The sequence below is a fragment of the Monodelphis domestica genome, chromosome 2 (assembly GCF_027887165.1).
Source record: "Monodelphis domestica isolate mMonDom1 chromosome 2, mMonDom1.pri, whole genome shotgun sequence".
NCBI lineage: Eukaryota > Metazoa > Chordata > Mammalia > Didelphimorphia > Didelphidae > Monodelphis > Monodelphis domestica.
The window spans coordinates 508063287-508088605 of record NC_077228.1 but is presented as its reverse complement, the minus strand read 5'-3'; the positions used below and the strand labels follow the sequence as shown (position 1 = coordinate 508088605).

At 37.1% G+C, this 25319-nt stretch overlaps 1 protein-coding gene across 5 annotated transcripts in view; it reads right to left on the bottom strand.

Moving 5' to 3' along the window:
• TAOK1 (TAO kinase 1) overlaps positions 1–25319 on the bottom strand; it is a 172734-nt gene that overhangs the window by 19054 nt on the left and 128361 nt on the right. For all 5 annotated transcript variants that reach the window (XM_056819568.1, XM_056819567.1, XM_056819570.1 and 2 more), the window contains 10 exons: positions 24110–24201; positions 20942–21035; positions 19129–19210; positions 14768–14935; positions 12645–12848; positions 11368–11499; positions 8025–8261; positions 7114–7242; positions 4973–5176; positions 4145–4384 (listed from right to left, as the gene is read on the bottom strand). In XM_056819568.1, coding sequence (XP_056675546.1) covers positions 4145–4384; positions 4973–5176; positions 7114–7242; positions 8025–8261; positions 11368–11499; positions 12645–12848; positions 14768–14935; positions 19129–19210; positions 20942–21035; positions 24110–24201 — 1582 coding nt within the window. The remainder of the gene's footprint in view (positions 1–4144; positions 4385–4972; positions 5177–7113; positions 7243–8024; positions 8262–11367; positions 11500–12644; positions 12849–14767; positions 14936–19128; positions 19211–20941; positions 21036–24109; positions 24202–25319) is intronic.

Below are 25319 nucleotides of genomic sequence, written 5' to 3'. Positions count from 1 at the left end.
ATTGATTGCTCCATTAAAATGGCCAGAGTGGATACTCTTACCTTTCTTTGCCAGTATCTGGCACATAATGAGTGCTTAATAAATGCTTACTGACCACTGAGAAATTAAAACCATGCTTAATTCTTCTATAGTCCAGAAAATAGTTCGTATAAAGTCATATCCAGGTGCACCAAGATAGAGTGGATAGAGTACCATGCCTGGAGACAAGAAGTCCTGGTTTCAAATCTGGTCTCAGATACTTCCTAGTTGTGTGACCCTTGGCAAGTCATTTAACCCCAACTGCCTTGCCCTTACCATTCTTCTGCCTTAGAACTGAGACAGTATCAATTCTAAGATAGAAAGTAAAGGTTTAAAAATTTTTAAAAAAAATTTTTTTAAAGAAAGTCATATCAAACAGGGGCCAAAGAACAAAAATAAGTCGCTATTATTCTGGAATCTGTTTGAAAGATAAAGTAAATCAAGCCTAGAATTAGGAAAGGGCCCTGGTTCATGGTTTGTCCTAACAACCATCCTGATTTCCTGGCCCCAAGCTACTTTCCTTTTAAAATTTTAACACATTCATTTTTTAAATGTTCACTTCCAAATTCTCTCCCTCCACTAGCCAATGAGGTTGGCAATACAATTTCCAATATCCATGGGAAGCCAAGCACTACCTATGTTTGCATTAACCAAGACCAAGCTACCTTTCTCACTTTAAGACACATTATTCACTATCCTGCCCTGCCCAGCAGGCCCAAACACCATACTGCTTCTTTTGGTGGCATTCCCTCTTCCTTTTCTGTATCTTTGTCCTGACTGTCTCCCTGCCACATCCTGGGTCTGTGCCAAGACTCAGTTCTCCATTGCCTTCTCCATAGGGTCTATTCTTACCTCCTCAGCTCCTATCCCCGACCCCTTTTAAAATGGCTTTGTATTTGTCTGACACATACTGATTGGCATACACATTGTGTCTTCCAATAGAGTGCAAGCTTGTTGAGGGCCAGAACTGGTCTATTTGTGTCTCTATCTTCGAGGCACAATATTGGACCTTGTTTCAATGCATGCAAGTTAACTGGCCACTGGATTTTAAATATAGAAATACATATGGCAGAGGCTTCCCCACAAGGAGCACTTAACCTAACAAAAAGAATTCTAATTTCTCTAACTGCACTAACATAAATCCAGAACACTGATTCAATGAACATCATGTATATAAAAAACAAAAGGTGTGATACACACTGTGTAAGAAATTAAGAGGCCTTTTGTTTTCTTTGGTTACACTTGTAGAAAATGTGCTTTGAAATTCTTTGCACTAGGAGTCTGATCTTTCTGAGGAATTTTCCTCTTCATTGAAATAAAATGATAATTTTGCATAACTGATATGCAATCTGATTGGCAACAGCTGTTTCGCAGCCCCCCCCCCCCCCCCCTTTGTGGCCTGGATTTCTGGCAGCGAATCCTTGTTCACAGTACTATGACATCAAGGCTATTCTGTCCTCACTTTCCACCCACTCCCTTGAGACTCCAAGTCATAGTCACATGCCTTGATTCTACTTGAGGTCTTGAGAAAATTTCTTTGAGCTAAGTGGAAAATGTAATCACACACACACACACACACACACACAAATTTTACATATATGATGCCATATCTCTGAAGCAAAATTCTTAGTCCTTAGAATCCTCCCTGATTCTTTCCTTTAGAAATTGAGTTGAGAAAAGACCCAGAGGCTATTGCCACATCATGCCATTCTCTTAACAAGTTTCTTATTTTAAATACTGTTATGAAAGGTACTCAATCCTCCTATCTCACTGGTCCAAGGGCAGAAAAGGAGGACTTTCTGAAAAGGACAGGGTGAGGGGCGGGGTGCTTTTACTTGGCAGGGAGAAGAGAGATGAGGAAATGCTAACAAATCAGCTGGACTGTGAGATAGAATTAAAAAGTTTAACTTGGACTAAACTGAAAATTCAGAGAGGGAAAATCCCTAAATAACAGCTAGAATACTTCAGATGAAAGAAACATCTTCAATAGAGAACAAAATAGCATTTTCTATTCATATAAAATAAGTAGGTTACAACATGAAGGGAAAGACACTCATTACTCTCCTTGCTAAATTAATAGCCTTGAGTCTATGTCCTTGCTCAATCTCCCCCATCCCCAGCCCTGCCCCAAAGAAGAGGTATTTCCTGGTTAGGTTCTTCTACCCAACTCCACTGACTGCTTCCAAATCTGAGAGAAGAAACATCAGGAAACAAGAGGTAGTTAGTTCACTGCAAATGGTATGATCACCATATCTCCAGACATGGAGCAAATGAAAAGCTGGTGGTCCAATGGCTGAAGAAATGACAAAGTCCTAACAAACCATAGCCTTTGGTGTGTGAATGGTAAAATCCCATTCCCCTTATGAGTCTATATTTTATGTATTCTATAATTCTGTAATACTTTATAGCTATTCTATTGCATATACCCCCATAACTCCTCCCCCCATGATTTAAACTTCTGACCTTAATCATAGGAGGCCAATGAAGCTGTACATCCTCATCTGCTGTTATGAATCTGTGCTTTTCCTACAACAGGCCTGGGCTTAAACCACAGGCTAATGCCTTATAACTGTTCAGACCAACCCACCTTTATGCTGACCTCTGATGAATTATCATGGCCTGCAGAACATTCATGCTAAAGGTTGAGGTAAAGGACTCATATGAGTGGTATGATTGGCCATGGTAGGGACCAAGATATGGGATGAAGACACACAGGACAATTTACTTGAGTAAATTACATCACCTCTGTACAACTAATATATAAGGGGTCTCCTCAAGTCTAGGCGTCTTCTGGTGCTAACCACAGGCCAGCCTTATTGGGAGACTGGATTCCTCTCTCAATAAACCTATTTCTTTTTGGCTTGGAGACTTCGTTTTATTTTTTGGTATCTCGGCTAATAACTTTTCTCTACAGGGGTTAGAGGACCCTTTAGGTGCTGCTGGTGTTGGAATCACAAATAAAACGCATCTCATTCTTGAAACTTTTCCCCTTCCAGAGACCACCCATTCATTCAGCAGCAGAGCACAAAGGAGACAGGGTTTAGAACAAATTCATCTAGTTACTGCCAAGCCTCAGTTTCTCAGTCATATCTGAAGTAAGGAATGACAGTATACTTGGTGGGAGACCAAAAGAGTGTCATTTCAACCATGCACCTGGTCTACTCTATCCTCTCCAGGGTAACTCCTATGGAGCCTGAAGGAGGCTTCAGTTATTTGGATAAGATGCTGTGGCTTGTAAATTTTGTATACATAAGGCAGCTCTGCCCAAATAATAATCTTATTCCACTCCAACAGGGTCACAAGGTAGAGAATGCAAGCTCTGCTCCCAAAAGAAGAGGCACCAGTAGGAAAGCATTCAGTGTCACTCACCCCTCACTAGACTTGGGAACCCTTCCTAGACATGGATAGGGACTTAAGGTAGAAACATTTGGAGATCTAACTCGATCAATGACAGGTATGCTATAGGTTCACAGTTATTTTGAATACAATTTTTCTACCATTAAAATTCTATTCTTTTAGTGCTATGACTATTTTGTTCCCTCTCTTCTGATATCAGACACTACACATCAGCAATATTTTTTCAATTTAAAAATATTCATATCTGTAACATTAACAAAATGAGCAAAACTGAATTAGGGTTGATTGTTTAGAGATGACCAAAAAAGCCACTTCATTTGAAAAATAAAAATGGTTTATGTTTTCACCTGAAACTTAAAAAGAAAAATGATCATATACAGAATTAAATTTGCCCTCCTGCCACTTGGGGTAAGACCTTAATGACATGGACTGGCAGGGCCAACAGGTAACCTGGGTAGGGATGGGAAAGCCTTGTGTAGGTTCTATTACCCTTCTATGAGATGGTCATAACAGCTTCTAGGGATAGACATTGTTCTTGAATTACTGGCAATCACCTTCATTTAGGTGTGTGCTTTTCTTCTTGAACTGTGCTCACATCAGAGGGAAGAGCATACCAGAAAGGTAACAAAGATGGTAGTGTATTATAGAGGGTAGTGGGCCACAGAGAATTTCAGGAAGAGAAAGGTTTGAGGCCCAGGAAAGATCCAATGTCTCTAGTTTACAATTCCTGCCCTTCCCCCTCTGAGAATTCATCTAACTGCTCACATACCTTTAGACTTTTGGGCTGCTGCCTAACCTCCATGACATGCTTGCGCCGCAGCTCACGTTCTCGTCGCTTGTTGTATTCTAGCTGGTTGGTGAGCTCAGTCTGGTGCTGCAGTCGGATCAGTTCACAGCGCATCTTCTGAATAGTACTGAGGTGGCGGAACTCAAGTTCTTGCATGGATTCATGCTGACGCAGCAGCATGGCGTGTTCCAGGTCCTTCTGGGTCTGCCTTTTATTTAATTCCTAATCCAGAACAGGAGATAGGCAGGAGGGGTGGGAATTATTACTGTGAACTGTCCAAACTCCACACACACAACCTGAGACATAGCATGGCCAGGAAAGAGTTCTTAAAATGCAGTTCTCATGACCACAGAGCTGATCCAATGATCGGGGGTGTGGGGGTGTATTGTTAGACTGGAGTACAGGTAGCATAAATTTCCTTATACTTTGGGACATTTTATAATCTTCATAATTCTTATATAATTCTTCCTAATATTCTTAGATACTATGGCTAACATTCACCAAATTTAAATTTTTCAACAGGTTTAAACTAAATCTAAAGCTTATTTTTAAGCCATCTAGTCAAATGAAAGTGAAATGCAGAGTCCCTAAAGGCTAAGAGATATAACAAGGCTAAATATCAATTGGCATTCAGGCTTCTACAAGAGTAAACCAATTAAAAAGATTAGGATTAAGAAAAATGCATTAAATTGGATCTAGCAAGACTCTTATGACATGTAACTTAAAAGACAGAGCCATTAATGATCACATTCATTTACTCATATTTATACACACATATTCTCCAGACATTCTTGCCTTCTTCTAACATACCTCTCTAACAAGGTCCTGCTCCAAATTATGCCGACCAAGCAGCATTCTTCTCTTGAAGCGACGGCACTCCAGCTCCAGGTATTGCCTTTGTCGTCTAAGGAGGTTGGCCTCCTCTTCTGCTTGGAAGTGCTGGATATTCTCCTTTTGTTTGGAGAGCCATTCTTGCTTTTCTTTCTTTGGGGTACTCTGGTTTTCATTCAGCTCCTGATAAAATAATTCAGACCAAGCTCTATTAGCCACATACTGTTAAAGTCAGCTACAATCAGATCTGGTCCTTTTGTGTCCATGACTCAGGACCTTGCCTGCAATGACCAAATCCTGTTCTGAAGATGTTATTTCAGTACTAGACAACCTCAGTCTCCAGAGTTTCCCAGAATAATTTTCTGTTTCTTCTTGGCATTAACAGTCAGTGATGAAAGGGCAAGTGGCTTGGGCATCAGGAAGCACATATACTTGTTAGCCTCACAGGGCTACATTAAAAAACAATAACAAACCTTTACCTTCTGTCTTAGTTATAACTCTAAGACAGAATTGTGGCAAGGGCTAGGCAACAAGATTAAATGACTTACACAGCGTCACAAAGCTAGGAAGTATCTAAGACCAGATTTGAACCTAAGTCCTCTTCATTCTTGGCCTTATGCTCTGTGCTACCTAGCTGCCCCCAAAGGTTCCATTTTTAAAAGACTGTAGAATCATGAATAATAGTTGAGAAAACCCACACTGGTTGGAGAGCACCATACTGTCAGGTGACTTTAACCTAAAAGAATCCTCAAGAATGCTAGAAGGCAGTGCTCGAGGGATACCATGATAAGAAAGGCATAAAATGTAGGACTGAAATAGAAAGAGTATAAATAGCAGTGGTGTGAAATTTTAAGTAAAATTTTGAAGTAGGATAGTTCTGTGTTGGATAATTCTGAATGAAGTTGAAAGATAATCTCTGAAGTCCTGTGGTTTCTAACCTTATTCCAACAATGACTGCAACCATTCATGTCAATAAAAATGCTTTTTACAACAAATGGGGGGGGGGGGGGGGGTAAGGAAGGTCAATAGGTTTAATGATGTGAATGATAGACTGGCCAGCAGACTGATTTAAAAGTCTTCAGTAGTTTCCATAGTATAAACACATCAGAATTAGTTACAATGATGTAACTGAAGACTCTGGGATTGACAAGCTTTAAATAAAATTCATACAATGCTAGTTCAAGAAGACTACAACATTTGAACTTTTAATATCACCTCATCGTCTACCAAAATAAAAATGATTAAAATGATGACACATGACTTAACAGAAAAAGATATCAACATATAAATATAAACATAAAAAAATAGCTTCTAAAAACAAAATCATCTAATAAGTCATAAAGAAAACACATGGCGGAAGTCATCAAATCTGACTTGCTTTGGCAGCTATTTAAAACCCCTATTTCTAATGGTCATTGATTTCAACATTTTTATTAATATCAAACTCTGATAACTCAGATATACTAATCATTAAATACAGATAAGTTGTTTTGGGGAAGCGATGTGGCTGAGTAAACTGAAAGCCAGGGAGGTTCTAGGTTTAAATCTGGCCTCAGATATTTCCTAACTGGGTGCTGGGCAAGTCACCTAAGCCCAACTGCCTAGCCCTTTCTGCTCTTCTATCTTGGAACTAATACTTAGTATTGATTCTAATACAGAAGGTAAAAAAGTTTAAAAAATAACAACAATAAGTTGTCTTCCCTAAACCAACTGTTGTTTGACTTTTGAATCTTTTCTACCACTTAAAGCTAAATAGGTGTATTGTATCATAAGGAATACAAAATTTTCCCACATGTTCTATTTAATTATTTCTTTCAAAATTCTTGCTTTATTCCTAAGGTACCATGCTTACATTTCTAGGTACAATAGAATGGATGAGTAATTGAAAGTAAAAGAAAATAATCACTATTTATAGTTAGGGAATGCTTGTTTAACAGCTTATATAGCTGGGAACTGCCGTAGCCTAATCTCAACTGGTTGGATGCTCTGTGAACCTTGATCCCACTTGTGAAGTGGTTGCCCAAGCAAACTCCTTCCTCCTGGTTCATCAAGCCTGAATATACTGTGGGGAGGCCAAGAGCCAAGTTCTGGTCTGGGTGTTTGCATAAAAAGATAAATACCTCCTTCAGTTGCTCTTTCCGTAGTTTGTATTCTCTCTTCTGGGATTCTAAAAAGCTATTCAGTTCTTTTTTCTGCTGTGCTTGAATATGTTGCTGGAATTTCTTCTCCTCATTGGCCATTACCTTAGCCTACAATATTGTAAAGCAGGAAGAGGTGAGTTGATGCAACTTAACGTAATTATGATGCAACACACATCTCAATTTATATGAGATTAAATTGCTTACTTAAAACCACTATTTCTCTGACAACCACCCTTTTTCGAAGAATGGCTATAGGATGCCAGTATAATCAATGGAAAAGTCAGACTCAAAATAATTAGTAGCTTATTGACTAATCAATCACCATGCTCTATCTTCATGTAGGCAAGAGCTATTTTCTTCCAACTAACACTCAATTTTTAAAAATCCAGTGTAGAAAAACGTGCTGGAAATAACACACCAATCTGACAACTGAAGAAAGTAAGGTACAAATCAGTTTGAATGACTTGCCTCAAAATTGATAATAGTAAAAGTTTGAAAGTGCCAGGGATTGCAAGTGAATCCCAGACACTACTCTAACTGATCATCCCCCAGGAAACTTGAGCAAATATTTCTGGGGGCCATTTTCTGATCATCCAAAATTCTGAAGGCTATGAAAGAGAACTTTGCAGTTGCCATGGCTGGTTATCCATAAGCATGGCTTAGACTCTAAAATGAAGGGGACACACAGGAAAACCACTTCCACCTATTTATGCTTCATCTCCAACCAAACAGCAGAAAACAAAACATCTCCCAAAATTATAGAAATTCTATATGAGAAAGAGTTTCCCCTTAATTATCAATCTGTGTGGCTCCTGGGAATAGATATACAGAACACCAAGTATCATTTCTCTATCAGTGATAAGACACACCAGTTATCTCCATGTCCCTACCTCCTTCTCCATGGCTGCTTGGTGCTTCTTAATCAGCTTCTCCATTTCAGCAGCAAAATTGTTCCGTTGTGTTTCAAGGTCTTTGTCCAGCCGGAGGCGGTGCTCATCCATCTCGGCCTTGAGCTTGTTCTCCAGTGCCATCAGCTGCTTCTGGTGCTGTCGCCTCATGCGTTTGTAGCCAGACATTTGTTCTCTCAGTTCTGAGTCTTGCTCATGTTCTTGCATCTGCCTTGTAACCTAGGTGTGTTGGGACAAGGAAAGGAATAAAATAATGAGAAGTCTTTCCTCCTGCTGTTCCTTTGGAAACAAGTCAGTCTATCAGTCTATTTGTACTATTTGGTCAGATGGAAAGCCACATCCAAAATCCAATGACGGCCTCAAGTACAAGTTGGTAAATGACACATTTCAGTGGCAGGACCCAGGGTCAGACCCTCCCACCCCCTCTGATCCTTATTCTCCTAGCCATTTAGGATGAGTCTCCTAGTCTCCCTGGGCTTCTGTTTCCTCATCTGTAAAATAGCAAGTCTGGGCTAGAGGACTAAAGATACTAAAGAGAGACATTCTACTGATGTCAGCCTTGGGCTTGGAACTAGTTAATGATGTTTTACACTAGATGAACCAGAAGACCTATTAAACTTGATCAGTACCTAAGTTCAGTTGCCTAGCACTATGGCTCACTGACTCATAGGCAGAAGGTTAACAGGGCCAAATGTCCTATAAAAATTGTTGGAGGAAAAAAGAAAAGACATAGATGAGAGAATGTACTGCTGGAAAACATGGCAGAAAGAGATACAGGAGTTAGGTTGTCTCAGGCTGAATTTGTATCAACAATGTTTTGAGATGATGAGAGAAAAAAAGAAATCTGAGCTTGAAATGTGTGAAAAACATGCAGGACATGTTTCTCCATAAGGTTTAGCACTGGTCAGGCACTGTGGCAAACCACAGATCTGCATCTGTAAAGATCTTGGATTTAAGGTTGCTATTTCTATACTAATTGTAGGGAGAGGATGATCAAGCACCTAACCAGTGCTTGATAAGTATTTGAGGATTTAACATCTCTGTCTTGATCTCTCTGTCCAGGGATGGGGAACCAAGAAGTGGTAATGTGGCAAGCTTTGGGTTCCTGGACTTAGATCATGTCTCAGACAGTTTAATTGAAACCTCATCAGAGGGCACAAAATTCCTTAGATTTGAGGTAGTCTACAAATAATGCCCAGTGACCCACAGGGCTGTGGAAAATAATTTTAGCAAAACTTGAAGTGTTACCAATAGTCTTCTTAGAGAAGGTATTTTTGGGTGAAATTTTAGAACAGGAATACGCTCTTCTGAATGAGAAAGTATAAGTTTACCACAAAATTAGTAAGGTCTATAGTGTAAACCTTAAAATTTCTTAAGACTTATAAATGTTGGAAATTTCACCATTGGGAAATTTCATAATTGAAAAATTTCCTACTGATAGTCTATTGGAATGTGAACCCCCCCCTTGGCATGAGAGGGTCCTTCTCCTCCCTACTTAAGATTACTTTAGGACAGAAACCTTTTGCTGAACAATGGAAAGGGCTTTGACCTATGCTTAAGCATAGAACAGGAAGTTCTTTGAGTCATGATTGATTTTAGAATTGATACAATAGAGATACTTGGAATGACAGAACCAGGTCTTGGAACTTACAATCTCCACCCTACTCAGTCCTAACAGGATTTAGGAAGGGCTGCAGCAAAGGATCAAGATTTAATTATTTGAGAATATGACCTTCAACAGACATGTGCAAAGCCACAGACCTCTGGGCGGTCCTGGGTTAAGCTAGAGCCACCATTGGCACAGGGAAGACATGGACAGTGATTAGTAGATGTGAGAACTGAGGGGAGGGAACTTGGATGGTTTCCTTAAAGATAGCGGGGTCTGAGGACTAGGGAGGTTGGAGAGGTTTTGCTCTGAGAGGTTGTGCTCTGAGAAGCTTGCTCTGAAGGAAGCTGGAGGTGGAGGCCCCTGAGACTGTTTCTCCATTTTGGTCATGTGAGTGATAGGGACTGATCTCTTTTCTTTGCCTCAGCTATCTAAGGGCTTGGGCCTTTTGGCCCAGCCTAAACAGAGGGGGTATTTAAGCCCTATTCCCCTCTCCCTCTCAATCTCTCTCTCTCTCCCTCTCAATCTCTCTCTCTCTCCCTCTCTCTCTCTCTCTCCCTCCCTCCCTCTCTCTCCCTCTCTCTCCCTCTCTCTCCCTCCCTCCCTCTCTCTCTCTCTCTCTCTCTCTCTCTCTCTCTCTCATACCTTTCTTCCTCCTGTTTGTAATTAAACTCCATAAAAGGTTGACTGCTGACTTGAGTTTTCATTAAGGAATTACATAGCTGAATTCCTTGGCGACCTTAAATTAATATATATCATTCTTTTAAAGTGATTTACTTGTCACAATAGACAACAAGATTCCAAAGTTTAGAATGCTTTAAAAACAAAACAAAACATTTCCATAGCATCTATAGGTTTCTGGCATAAGAGAGACAAGGAGACACTATTTTGCTTAACTAGTTCTGCCGAATTTACGATTTGGACCCAATTTTATAAAAAGCTAAAATAACTAAACCAGTGGAAGGCCAAGGTACATCTTTATAAAGGAACTCACTAATACTCTGACTATCCTTATAAAGTACAAAAAGCTATGCGTTTTAATGTTCATTTGGAGAGAGGTGGATTAAAGATAGAGGTATTTAAGTTATAGAACAAATTGTAACACCTCCTCTCTATTTCCTAAATATAAATAGGCTTTGCCCTTTTCCAGAGGATCCTCCACTTCCATCCCATCTACCTTTCCAGGTCCATTTCAGATGCCACCTACTTCATCAAGTTTTCTTTGATTTCTTAAGAGAGATTGAGTCTCTTTAAACTATAGTACCACTAAATTCTCTTCTTATGGTGACTTTAAAGTACTCTGTAGCAATTACATGATTTTTGTCTTTATTCTTAAATCATAGAGGAGTCAAACATCCTTGGGCAAGACCTGGGAACCAGATCAAGATGTAACTGGGAAATATTTAACAAAATAAATAAAAATACAACTAAACATAGATAATGTTAACATGTGATTTTAGAAGCTGGTACATGGTTTAATGGCCCCATTTCTATTCAAGTACGACATCGCTAGTCTTATTTATCTTTGTATCCTGCATATAACTGAATAAAGTGTCAAGAACTTTGCAGACACTTCCCAAAATTATTGAAGGAATTAATTTATACTCCTGTTTGGGGGGGGTATATATAGAAGCATCCAGAAGCACAGTTGAGGACACATGAGAGCCCAAAATGAGAAGTACATATGTTTAAGTCTTAAGAGTCCAAAAAAGAACATACCAGTGATGCTGTGCGTATGGTAGCAAAATGTTCTCGACGGTAATGTGACTTCTGGCGAGATACTTGGGGTGGAGATTGTGGTTCAGATGCCCTCGTTCTTGGATCTACCTCTTCTCTATAATTTTCTTCCTCCTGAAAAGTGAGAATGTCACCAATAGTTAAGTAGGTAAATAAATATAAATTAATTGCACCTCTGAGGAGATCAAAAGTTTGGCATTTTGACTCCTTCAAAGATAATTTAAATCACTTAAATAAGTATTTATAAACAAAAATACACATGGCAAGCCTAAAACTAATAATCTTCAGGATTTTACCTACAATCTACTTAAAAACAAAGCGAATTTTCCTGAATACATAATATAAAAAAATGAACTCAGGATGCTGAAATACTTAATGGTTACATTTCCATTCTTCACATTATGTGGGGAAGCAAGGTCAGTTTTAATATAAACAGAAAAACACAAACATGCTTTTTAAGATCCCATAAGAATGTCAATAGTCTCAGCAATGTGCAGTTGGTCTATTCTTTATACTATGAATCTGTGAGTCATGATGAGGTAAACAATAATTAAGGATGCTGCCTTGCTAACCAAATGCCTCAGAAAGGCATCTCATCATGTCATATATGATAATGAAACAATTAAGCTACTATCTTCCCCAATAGAAATATCATTGATTTGGCATTTGTACCATGATGCCTGTTGTCTTAGCATCAGCATGATAATTACACAACTTGTCTATGAACAGTTTCAAACAATAGAATGTTCACAAAGTGTTGCCTCTTTACATGAGTGTGATAATATCCTTAAGTACAACCATTTTAGTAGCAGCCTATTAACCGAGTGAAACATTTCTTTCACTGCTACAGTCTACTGATGTCTGAGAATGTATACAAAAGAGGCACCCCCCCCCCAAATACAGCTAAACTCTGGCCTGGAAACCAAGAGATTTCATTAGAACACAAAACTATACGCAATGCTACAGAGAAGGTGATACTCAAAAGTGCTTTTCAAATTTAACCACTGTATTGTCATCTAATTTCCAACATATTTAATTAGCACATAAATTTTCATCTCTGTGTGAAGTAACCTTCCCCCCCCCCCCCGCCCAAGTTTAGGTACAGAGTAGAAAGTTATATTGGAAGCAAGTTAAATGAAGGGTTGCCAATCATTGCCCTAAAAAGGATTAGAAATCCAGCCCCTACTACATTATTTAGGTAAATTGACCCCCTACTATAATCACTTTTTTATCATAATCTTCTTGAAATATATACTCACAGGTTTTAAATGGATGACAGAGCTATTAGACATCACTGTATGGTCCCCCTCCATCATATCTAGTTCACTTTTGTCATCTGAGGCATCTGGAAGACTGTTAACACTACTGCTTTGGCTACTGGCACTGATAGACATACTGGGAATGGACTGATTACTTCCAACACTATTCACTGTTCCTGTTCGGCCAACACCATGATCTTGCTCCTATGAAAGAACATTCAGTTAAAATCTTTATGTTACTAATGAAATACTGATCAGAAGCTGCTCAATTATCATTTTCTCTGGAAAAACCTATCAAAAGAAATTTGCTTTATTAAGAAATATTTACCCAAAGAGCAATAAAAGACTGTCTGCCCTTTGATCCAGCCATAGCACTGCTGGGCTTGTACCCCAAAGAGATAATAAGGAAAAAGATTTGTACAAGAATATTCATACCTGCGCTCTTTGCGGTGGCCAAAAATTGGAAAATGAGGGGATGCCCCTCAATTGGGGAATGGCTGAACAAACTGTGGTATCTGTTGGTGATGGAATAGTATTGTGCTCAAAGGAATAATAAAGTGGAGGAATTCCATGGAGACTGGAACAACCTCCAGGAAGTGATGCAGAGCAAAAGGAGCAGAACCAGGTACACAGAGACTGAGACACTGTGGTACAATCGAACGTAATGGACTCCTCCATTAATGTCAATGAAATATCCCTGAACAATCTGCAGGGATCTAGGAGAAAAAACACTATCCACAAGCAGAGGACAAACTGTGGGAGTGGAAACACTGAGGAAAGGCAACAGCTTGACTACAGGGGTGGAGGGGATATGATTGAGGAGAGACTCTAAATGAACACCCTAATGCAAATACCAACAACATGGAAATGGGTTCAAATCAAGGACACATGTGATACCCAGTGGAATCGTGCATCGGCTATGGGAGGGGTGGCGGGGGGGTGGGGGGAGGAGAAGAAAATGATCTTTGTTTCCAATGAATAATGTTTGAAAATGACCAAATTAAAAAAAAATAAATACATAAATAAATGAAGAAATATTTAGGGGGCAGCTGGGTGGCTCAGTGGATTGAGAGCCAGGCCTAGAGACAGGAGGTCCTGGGTTCAAATCTAGCCTCAGACACTTCCCAGCTGTGTGACCTTAGGCAAGTCACTTGATCCCCATTGCCTAGCCCTTACCACTCTAATGCCTTGGAGCCAATACACAGTATTGACTCCAAGAGGGAAGGTAAGGGTTTAAAAAAGAAAGAAATATTTACTGAGATTTGAAAGCTTCCAAGTGGTTGCTCTCCTTAGTTAAGAGAAATATCCATTTGTATGATAAAGTTAGATTATTTTCAAAGTTTATCAATGCGACTTTCAATAGCTTGTTACTCAACCAATCTCTGATGCTATCACTATCACCACCACCACCACCACCACCACCACCACCACCACCACCACCACCATCATACTAGCTATCATTTATGTAGCACTAAAGTCAATAGCATCCTATTTTGGTATGTGCATTTCCTCTCCATTTGTGTCTAATAATATCTTTAGGATCTTTGCTCTTTTCTACATGTTTTCTAGAGTAATTTGTAGCCTCTAGACCCTTCCCATAAATACTTTTTAATATTTAAATTTTTTGATGCTAGTCCACTCCAAATTCTTAGATTGCCTAAATTATTCCCCACTGGTAGTCTTCTGATTCCACAGGTATTCTACAGAAATTAAAAATTATTAGCAGTTACTTAAAATTATATTACTCTTTCCAATTTCATTCCTTAATATTCATTCTTTTATGGATTAGATTTCAAGTTCCTTGAGAGCAGGCATTTTTTTTGCCTTTCAATATCTGGCATAAAGCAGATGTTTACAAAACTAGTTGACTTGAATTTGAAGCAAATGCCCTCGGTAATCTTCAACCCCTAGGTCCTGTGTACTTTCTGGGATTTGAGTGAATAGATCTGGTCTTTACAGTTAAACACCTTAACAATGTATCAGTAAGGCCTTTCTCCTCAGAGGTCCTAGCAACAATAGGTTTCGAGAGCAGGGTGCAATGATTTAAAATATTGCATTCTTAAGGAAAAAAATTCTGGGAAAATCCCAATCTATGGCATTTATTATCTTTTTTTTCCACCTACCTCTTCTTCCTCCTGTGCTTCTACAGCAGGCCCGTTATGTGCCTCCTGGAAAAGGAGTTTCTTCATTTTCCGATACTGCAGGTTGTCCAGCTCTCTTACAGCGTCCTTGGTTCTCTGAATAAGATCTATTAACACTGTTTCAGGGCGCTCACGAAGAACAAACATGTGCTGGGTTCAAGACAAGGAGAAAGATGAAAACTTTTCAATAATAACAACAACAACAATGAAATCTATCAGGGCAACTTGGTAGCACAGTGGATAGAGTACAAGACCTGGAGTCAGGAGGACCTGGGTTCAAATCTGACCTCAGACACTTCTTAGCTATGTGACCCTGGGCAAGTCACTTACCCCAATTACCTAACGCTTGCCCTTCTATCTTAGAGTTGGTACTAAGACAGAAAGTAAGGGTTAAAATATATATAAATAATTATGATGGAGCTTCAAAACAAAAAATTTTCATATCCTAAATATAGGAGAGGATATAATAATTTTTCTTTTTTAACTTTAGAGTAAACAAATATCCCTGTTTGTGTCCCTTCTGAAATCTTTGTTTTCTTATCTGTTTTACTTTTTAAAATAAGTTTTTATTGATGTCTTACTTTCTTTACATCAGTTTCCTTCAGAATTCCTCTCACTTCTTCCAGAGAGCCTTCCAATAGAACAAATATGTATTTTTTTTAGATCCCACCCCACCTCAAAAGGAAAAAAAATCAGCACAACTTATAAGGAGAAGTTTAAGACCATGCAAAGTGCAATGCCTGTAGACTTCCCACTTGTGGAAATGAGTGAAGTAGAACTGTCTTCTCCTGTCCCTTCTTCAATAAATGCTTGAACTTTTTTTTATTTTGACTGCATTCTGCTTCCTTAACTTTACACCAGGTTATATACCTCTTTCTAAGCTTCTCTATATCCATGCCAGTTAGATTCTATATATTCAGGAACTACAACTTGTTTAGCCTTTCCCCAATTAGAGGGTATCTACTCTGTTTCCAATTCTTTATTATGACAAAAATCTTCCTACCAAGATTTTGTTGTATCTGGTTGGGATAGAAACTTTGAGATGGAATCACTAGATCAAAATGACATTTTAGTCACTTTATTTGCATAATTCTAAACTGCTTTCCAAGGTGCATCCATCTCTGAATTATCAAAGATAGCATATATTTTGGGCAGAACATTTTACAAAAAAAAACTCCAGGCCTGGGGTTTGGGTCCCTTTACTGCTACCTATATAGACAAAGAGTGTTTTGATAACATTATTACTTTTAAAGTTACTTCTGATAGTAGTTTGGATGTTTTGTTATGTTTCCAGACTTGCCCCCAAACACATGTGAATAATACAGTATAGCCATGTCTATAGCATTTTAAAACTAGGAAGTGCCACCTACATGTTCTCATTCAATCCTCACAAAAACCCAATATTGAAACCACTGCCTTCATGTCACTAGTCAAGAGAAAAAATAATTGATGTTCAAAGTGAAGTGACCTGAGCCAGGTCCCAACAACTAAGGGAGAGAAATCAAGTTCCAGTGGGGGAGGGAGAGAAGGACCCTCCCTCTTCTAATTCTAAACTCTTGCCACAGTTGCTGCTTCCAATTAGTTGTTCTACAGTAAACTGCAATGCAATACTGCTATAATTAGTACAATCTCCAGACTTTCCATGTTATTTGTTGGGTCTCAGTTGGAGCTCAGATTTAGAGCTAGAAGGACCTTTAGAGTTCACTCAGCTCATTCCCATTATTTTATAGATGAGGAAACTCTAACAAGGTTTCAAAAAGTATCCAAGGTAATACAGTTACTAGTTTTATTGAAATTGATATAACATTTGTAAAAAGGAATTCTTTATTCTTTTTTTAATTTAACAGGGAACCTGAAGGTCCTCTTACCATAGAGATAAGAAGGAGAAATCATAGAGACAGGAAGGAGGAACCATAGAGACAGGAAGGTAGGAAAAGGTTATAAAAGGGGCCAGCATCAGTTGGTCGGTCTGTCAGTTGCTGACTGTTAGGGTTGCAGGGGAAGTTGGCTGCTGAGAGTGTGTGAATTGGTGGTTGGTGTTTAGTTGCTGGAATATAAAGGCAGGCCTGAGCTTACTGAGAGGGCCTTTTGACCTTTTCTGGGTTGGAAGGTGGCTGGTCTTCATAGACAGAGCTAATTGGGGTTGGATTAAACAATGATTGGACTGAAACTTTGTGGAATGGTTGTTATTATAGGCAGATATAGGCAGTTTTAGGTAGTAATTATAGGTAGTTATAGGATAACTAGTATAGAAATCAGGAAATTTTCTTTCTCTGCTCTTTCCTATATAACTCTCCTTTACTATATCCATTTTATTATATTCTTTTACTAGTTCTATTTTAATTAAACTAAATTGTTAATTGTTAAAAGCTGCTATAGGTTTTCATTTCTCTGGCTTAAAGGGATAATATTAATTTACAACTCTACTATATTCTCATTAAAACTTAAATTACTAAAAGCTGCTCTCGTTTTGTCAAAACTCCTAATTTAACCTTGCACACTAAAGACAAATGGGACCTACTTCAAAAATTTCATAGGGTTGTAAAAATTGGTAACTAAATCTTACAGTAATTAAAAATCTAGAAAAGATTTAAAATTATCCCAGAATCCTATATGTATTACAGACAAAAAAAGATGACCATTAAATTCTTTCCAATAGTATTGATTAAACATGTTTTAAACACCCATCATTTCTGGTTAAGGAAGGTAGATATACAAGTATCGTACAAGGAGAAAGGGGGGAAAATATTAACAAAATCATTTTGCACAATGTTGCAAGCTAATTATTTTTCCCTCTCTTCCATATTTAACCAAAGGCAATCATGATGTAAGGTTTGATAGGTACAAGAAATAAAACTCAAGAGTAAAAGGAGCTATTCTTTCCTCTGAAGGTCTTTTGTTGGATATCAACATATAGGTTACTGTTGTAAAGAAATAAAAATTAGGCCTGCTGCTTTGGTTTCCTGAATTATTTATGAACATATTTTGTTTTTTGATCGTTGTTCAGTAATTCAGCCAAATCCAAATCTTTGTGACCCTGTGGAATATAGCATGCCATCCTGCCCATAGGATTTTCTTGATAAAGACACTGAAGTGGTTTGCCATTTCCTTCTCTAGTGTATTAAGGCAAACAAAGGTCAAATGACTTGCCCAGGGTTACACAACTAATGAGTGTCTGAGGCTGCATTTAAACTTGGGTCTTCCTGACTCCAGGCTAGGTGCTCTAACCACTGAGCAACCTAGCTACCTCTACTATATACTATACCCAGATTTTTAAAAAATGAGGACTGTTGATTTAGAGCCTGAGAGGGAAGAAGAGGACCTCAGCATCATCTAATTGCACCTCCTCCTTTTACAGATAAAGAAAATATGATCTAGAGAGTTTAAATAATTTGCCTAAGGTATCATACAAGTGGTTATTGGCAAAGTTAGGATTTGAACCCAAGAGCTTTGATTCCAAATTCAATACAGACACACTTTAGAGATACTAAGTAATAATGTAAAATCACTACTCAGATATTTAAGAGTATCTAGCAGTGTTTAAGGAAAAGAATAGATGGGATTAAAAGGAGAAAAAAGATAAAAGCAAAGAATGAGAAATTAAGATGTCTACCAAAAACAACTGTGATATGTAAATGAGATACATTACTATTTTATTGTAAGAATATATAAAAAAGGATCTTGAGAAATAGGAACTAATGCAGATTGAGGTAGAGTAGAACCTGGAAAACAGCTTGTACAATAAAATAACACAGTGAACAAAATCAACCCTGAAAGATTAGAAAGCTCTGACCAAAACCGTGCCTAATTGTGTCTCCAAATGGTAGAGGATGGAGCACTGCAGCACTGGTGCTTGGTCAAAGCAGGAATGGATTCAGGCTGGAGAAGGACATGTCCGTTTTGGTGTATGTCTAATGTGTGGATTGGTTTAGATCAACTCTGCTTATTTGTTACAAGGATTTGGACTTTGTTCCTTAACTATACGTGAAATGAAGATGGTAATAGTGATACCAAAAGAAAAAGGCCACTGAAACATTTTTTAAGTGCGCAGAGAAGAAGGAAGCATAGACAAGCAGAGCAGTTTTGAAAGCAATGGACTGAATTTATTAGGTATTTTTTTCAACATTAAGGTGGTTTCATATATAATCCTCCTGCTGTATGTTTCTTAAGATGAGAATAAAAGATCTTTTAAAAAAAGAAGAGAGGCATAAAGAGTAGTAAAAGAAGGCAAATCTTTCCCGAGGCAGGGTTTCAGGATAATTAGAGGCACAATTCTAATGCTTGTTTAAACTGGTGAAGAGTTATTACCATTTGAGAAGGGTCTTAAAGATGAGAAAACTGACCTTGAGAAGTTCCTCTGATGTAGGCCGATCTTGAGGAATTTTCTGGAGACAAGAATCTACAAAGTTGCGAAAATAATCAGACCTATTTCAAGAGGAAAAAAAAAAGAATTGTTGACCATGATTTTTGCTTTAACATCAATCCTCCACTTGCCAAGATACTAATATGTAGGAGAAGAAAGGGAGACATAGGGAAGCAACAAAATAGGAAAGACCCTACATCAAGGAGATGTAGTCCATCATTCACAGTCATAACTCAGAATTCAAACCTACCTACATATAGCCATAGTTTCTTCTGTATTTTCTACGGAGAACACAGGATAAGTAAGCAATGCCTCGGTAACACTGTCATTTGTTGGCTCCCATTTAAATTTAAATGACATTTCTTGACCCTGAGAAGGCACCTTTTTTCTGACTTTCTCAAATGATTCTCCTCCCATATTCAGCTTCCAAAAGCCTTTTGAGTCTAAGCAACATTTTGACTATCTTAGGGAGGATATTTTCTTAAAGCTCCTAAACCTTGTGGTACTGCAGAATATTACAAAATTACATTACTCTTAGGGAAAAGACATTAATATAAATTTTTAAGAGACTTGGTAGCCAAGAATAATACTATCCATACCCCACAAAAAGTATCTTATCATGTATTGTGTCCCAACATGGCAGTTTATACTTCACAATTTTCACATTCAACATACAGTTACTAGTTCACTAATTATTTTATGTTAATGTGCAATGACCCTTAACCTAGAAAATATATTCCTTATGGGCAGGGGCCTTACCCATGCTCCTCTGTGCACTTGGTATAGCAGAGTATGAGGCATAGCTCTCCAATATGTATTTAGTGATTTAGCTGAGTTACTTTCTTTCACATCTCCAAATAAAGAATGTCAAACAGATTCCATAAGACATGGATGGAACCATAGATTCTTTAGAAGAGTAGATTAGTGTATATGTACACACACACACACACACACACACACACACACACAAAAGATATGCTGGACTTTATGACCTGGTGACATTTTAAGCAAGTCACATAGTCACTTCATAGGGTCTCAGTTTTATTGTCGATAAATGCTAGATGATTCTTCTCTCTAAACCATTTTCATATGAGGTATTCTTTACTGTCAAAAATTTCCAACACTAATGGAATGTTTGCTTTCTAAACTGCTCAAACTGTTCTTTACCAAAAGTGAACATAATTACATGGAATCTAGGGGAATGAAGACCAGAGCAATGTGAATATTAACAAATGTCAGGATTACCACGAGATGTGATTTGTTCTCTAGTTTTTTACTTGAATAGGTAATACATGTTAATTCAAGAAGCCCATCTTTTACACAGCAAAAATACTCTGTGTTCCTTCATGTATATTTAACAGGAATTGCTCCAACTGTTTCTATAGGCTGATTCCACATCAGCCTGTATATTATATATCAGACTTTCAGATTCTCAAAAATGTAGTTTTAAATTATAGTTTCTATTTATTTTAATATTAATGATTCCTGTTCCAACGTAAATTTTAAATAATACTAAGTATATTGTCATTTATAAAGGAGAGAGCCAAGTTTTGATTTGAGTATATTCTATTTCTAGACGTTCGGTTTTGTAGATATGCTACAAAATACCATTTTTCAAAAGATAAATGTAATTGAATAAGGGATACAACAGTGTACCAGAAAAAAAAAGATCTTCACATTATGAAACATACTTTATTTATGTGCCTAGCAATGTGCTGGGCACAAAGGAGGTATTCAATAAATGTTTGTTGAACTGTATTAAATCTAACAGCATGTCTATCAGAAATACTCACCATTCATTAGATTGTAATGTAGGAGATTCATTCTGAGCTATATGATATAAGGCACTCATTGCATTCATATTAAATAATGGAGGCTTCCTTTCCGCTGAATAGAAAAGAAAATTTTCATGAAAAAATAAATTAAATACAGCAAAGTAACAGCTGAGCAGTAGCATGACACGTTGATACCTTTCATACTATTCATTTCAAAGACCTCTTAACTGAGAACTAACACTAAACTAAATTAAAGAACACTAAGAAAAGAACTCTTTAACTGAAACTAACATTCAGTTCCATTCTTATGTTAGAATTCCACTTGTAAAATTAGTTGAGACTCCATATCTTTAAAATTTATAGTAACTCTGCAGAGTATTAATGATCTAAGATATTAGAGTCATATGTCAACAGAGGATGAACATGAGAAACTAATTGCTAAGAACTCTGAGGTTATGGTACTCAATTAGTCTGCAATACTCTTCTTAATAAAGCCAACATGAAATTTTCCTATGGCAAGTAAATCAATTGGATCAATAGAGCTAAAGTCTTTTGGAGAAATTTTATAGGGCATAATCCAGAAAACTGACATTTACTTAAAAAAAAAAAGGAAAGGGCAGAGAATTGTTGGAAATTACTTTTATTGAAAAAGAGTAACAATTGAAAATGTGAATAGGTTCAAATTTTTTTTTTTTGGAGTTGGTAACTCACACCATAATTCAAATCTGTTTTTCTAGGACTGTATTTCAATTGGTAAAAAATTACTTCCTGTATTTTTGTTGCTAATGCAGATTGTTTAAAAAGCACCCATTTGTTAGGTGAATGAGTTCAGGACACATTAAGCAACTTTTCCATTCTCTGTAATCCTCAGTAGTGGCTCATGTTTCACTAGTTGCAAAGTAGATGCTAAATATTGATCGACAATGAGAAATTTAATAGTAGCAATAACTAAAACAGCATATTCAGAAATATTTTCTCCTTGTCCTGGACATTGTAGGAAACCTTGAACACTCCTATCCCAGGGTAAAAAATATTTGTCAATATTTCTCCTTTCTATGGAACAGTCTAATCCAAAGGAAAATTAGGGGCAGGCACAGGGGAGGGGAGAAGAAAAGATCTTGACATGGCACCTCTATGCCCCAATTTCCAGGTCAGCCCAGAACCTCACTGTCAAATGATAAAATTCCATTCCTCTCTAGGCTTTAACTCTATTTGGAAAGACCAAAAGGTCTTTAAAAAAAAAAAGTTTTTACTCATCACATTGTGAAGCTAATTCAGAGCAGCAGGGAGGACTCCTAAACAAGTTTATTATGTAAAGATAATGTCTATCCTCAACTTTCCTGGGATAAACATAAGTAAATACTAACTTCAACCTGTTATGGTGCTACGGTAGCCAAAGGTATATTTATTTGGAGCTACCAAAACCTATTAGAAAACCCAGAAGATTCAGATACATCCCTTTATGCTATTGCTATATCACAGGAAAAGAGTCCACTTTCATTCTTTACCATTTCTTCAATTATTTTAACCTACGAAAGACTCTGTCCAACTTTAATTGGCAAATAATCAGCCAGGCCTTCCCCACTGAATTATAAAAATCAGAACCCTTGACCTCTTACTTCACAGTCTGTAATAAAAATAAAGTATGTATGTTGAAGCAGGGCAATGAGGGGACACAAGCACCATAAGCTAAATGCTTTCCTAGGGTACTTGGATAAGCTAATCAAAATTCTTCAGCCACATAGTGCTTAAAATTGTCTTAATGGAAATGTAAATCACTTTATTATAAACATAGTCTATTTCATAATAGAATGAGATTAAATTGATAGCCTAGAATATTAAAGAACAATTTTATACAAAAACAATTGCATTCACATAAGTTAATGGAAATATAAGTAGACAACAATTCAATAAGAGTTCTTTCCAATATATTCTGAGCAATTTTTCTCCAAGTGCAAACTTAAAGGATAACAGGGAATGGCACTACAAATACTGTTAATATAATTGTGGATATTTCTTGCTAGACAAATTGCAACATTTGTAATTTTGGGGAAGGCACAGGAGCTGGTGATGGAAATGGGAGAGTGGGTAGTTCTGAGAAAAAAACAAAAAATGAAAAATGCTTACATGAACAAAAGTAAACTTTATGGACCAAGGCATTAGATGCCAACAATCTAACGTTAAAATTAATCAATTTCACCTCTCAGTTTTCCTGTTTGTTTTATTATACTTCAGGGAGATGTCAAGATTACTAAGAATTTGCGTTTGTCTCTGAAATAAAAATGAATGGGAGTGACCCTTTCTACTATCAAGCACTAACCTCAAAACCAAGGTAGAAATGCAAGTCATGCTGATAGATGACTTCTTTAGAAAAATCATTGCAAAATTATTTTTAACTATATAGCAATAAGTTTTCATCAAATCTATCCCCATGAGACAGTATAATGGCTACATATGTATCAGTTTCTCACTGAAACTAGGCTTGATTGGGCAACAAAATCCTGTCTGTCCAAAGTCGACAATAATGATTTTTTTAAAAAATTAAGACATTTTAAACTGTTCGTGTCCTTGTTGAATCTCTAAAACACCCCCAGCATGCTTTTCCCAAGTAGATGTAAATATTTTTATCTATTTTAAATAAATACATATGGAGGAGTTTCATAAAAAGAACTACTCAGGAAATAGAGTTGGTGATGTTGGGGGATTAGAAGAGCCTTACTAATTTTACTTCTAAAATTAAGGTATGTTTGTGAGAAGCTAAGCTAGGATACCCAGACAAGTGATAGAAAAAGGCAGTGAATAACTGGACACCTAAAACACCTGGCTTACCCCAGGCAAATAAGTATCAACTCATAGCATTCTATCAGAGGGCTTCTAATATATCAAATTTCATGAGAGATAATCCTAACAGAGTTTTGTCTACACATTAAATGCTTTAAAAAAATTGTTCATTGCTCCTAAATATAGATATCACTAGTTTAGAAAATTATTTTAGATCCATGAGAGTTACACTAATTGACATGCCAAAGTGTGAAATAGAGAACCAAAATGGGCCCTCTGACAGATGCTTTATTAATTGCTCCCTAAGGAACTGGTATACAATACAGAAAGCCATATTTGGGACAGAATTGGGGTAAAAACATCTATTAGGTCAACCTATCACACATCAATAAATATGTTGCTTACCTAACTCAATACATGTTATTCCAAGAGACCACACATCTACTTTGCCATCATATTGCCCTTCATCCATGGCTAAAATTACTTCTGGGGCCATCCTAAAACACAAAATATTAATTTTTATTTCTTAAAAGTCTAGAAATTTATTAAACTATTCCAGGTGAACTGCAGGACCTATGTGTATGAATGAGTACTGGCTTGAACCTTAAGCCCACTTATTTGAATATAAGTATTATGATGGGCAAAGAATGTATAGAGAACTGTAATTAATAATATTTATTATATCATATAATAATAATAATTAATAATAAAGAATTATAAAAATAAGAGAACTATAACTATCATAGAATTTCATTTGGAAGCATCCTTAATGCTAAAGCTAATCTAATAATTGCTCTTAATCTTTTTTTCAGAATCTCAACTATTAAAATGTGAAGATTTTGACCTCCACATCCCAGAACATAATATGCCGGAACAAGATAGCAAACAGGGGACAAACTATGCTGATCCCTCACTTTTCCCCTAGATGATGACCAACAGAATTATCTTTTGCTTACAGAAGCTTAAAATTAACTATTAACCAGTTACTTGATTACCCCAGATGACCTAATGTTTTTAAAAGAAGGTTAAAAAAAGCATACAATACAAATAATATTTTTTAAAATTGGCTTTTACTAGATTCTAAGAAAAATTCAAATAGGGAAAAAACCAAATAAAACAAACAAAAAAAACAACTTCTAAAAAGTCTGATTCCAGGGACAGTTAGGTGGCTTAGTGGATAGAGTCAGGCTCAGAGATGGGAGCTCCTAGATTCATATTTAGCCCCAAACACTTTCTGGCTCTGTGACCCTGTGCAAGTCATCTAACTGTCATTGCCTAGCACTCATCTGCCTTGGAACTAATACACAGTATGGATTCTAAGATGGAAGGTAAAGGTTTGCTTAAGAAAGAAAGTCTTTGATCCCTACCCATTTAAAATACTTCATTACCCTTGCATTCATTTATAAGTGACAATGTTTTAGCTATATATATGGTATATGTAGATATAGTATATATATATAGTATATGTAGATTCCCTTGTATTTATTTGGTTTCCTGAACTGGACACTAGGGCAGGAATTGTTACTGGTACCTTCTGGAAAACTAGATACTTTACCTCTATAGCACAGTTAAAAATGGTCTCAGGAGAGACTTGGATTTAAACCTTGTCTCTGAC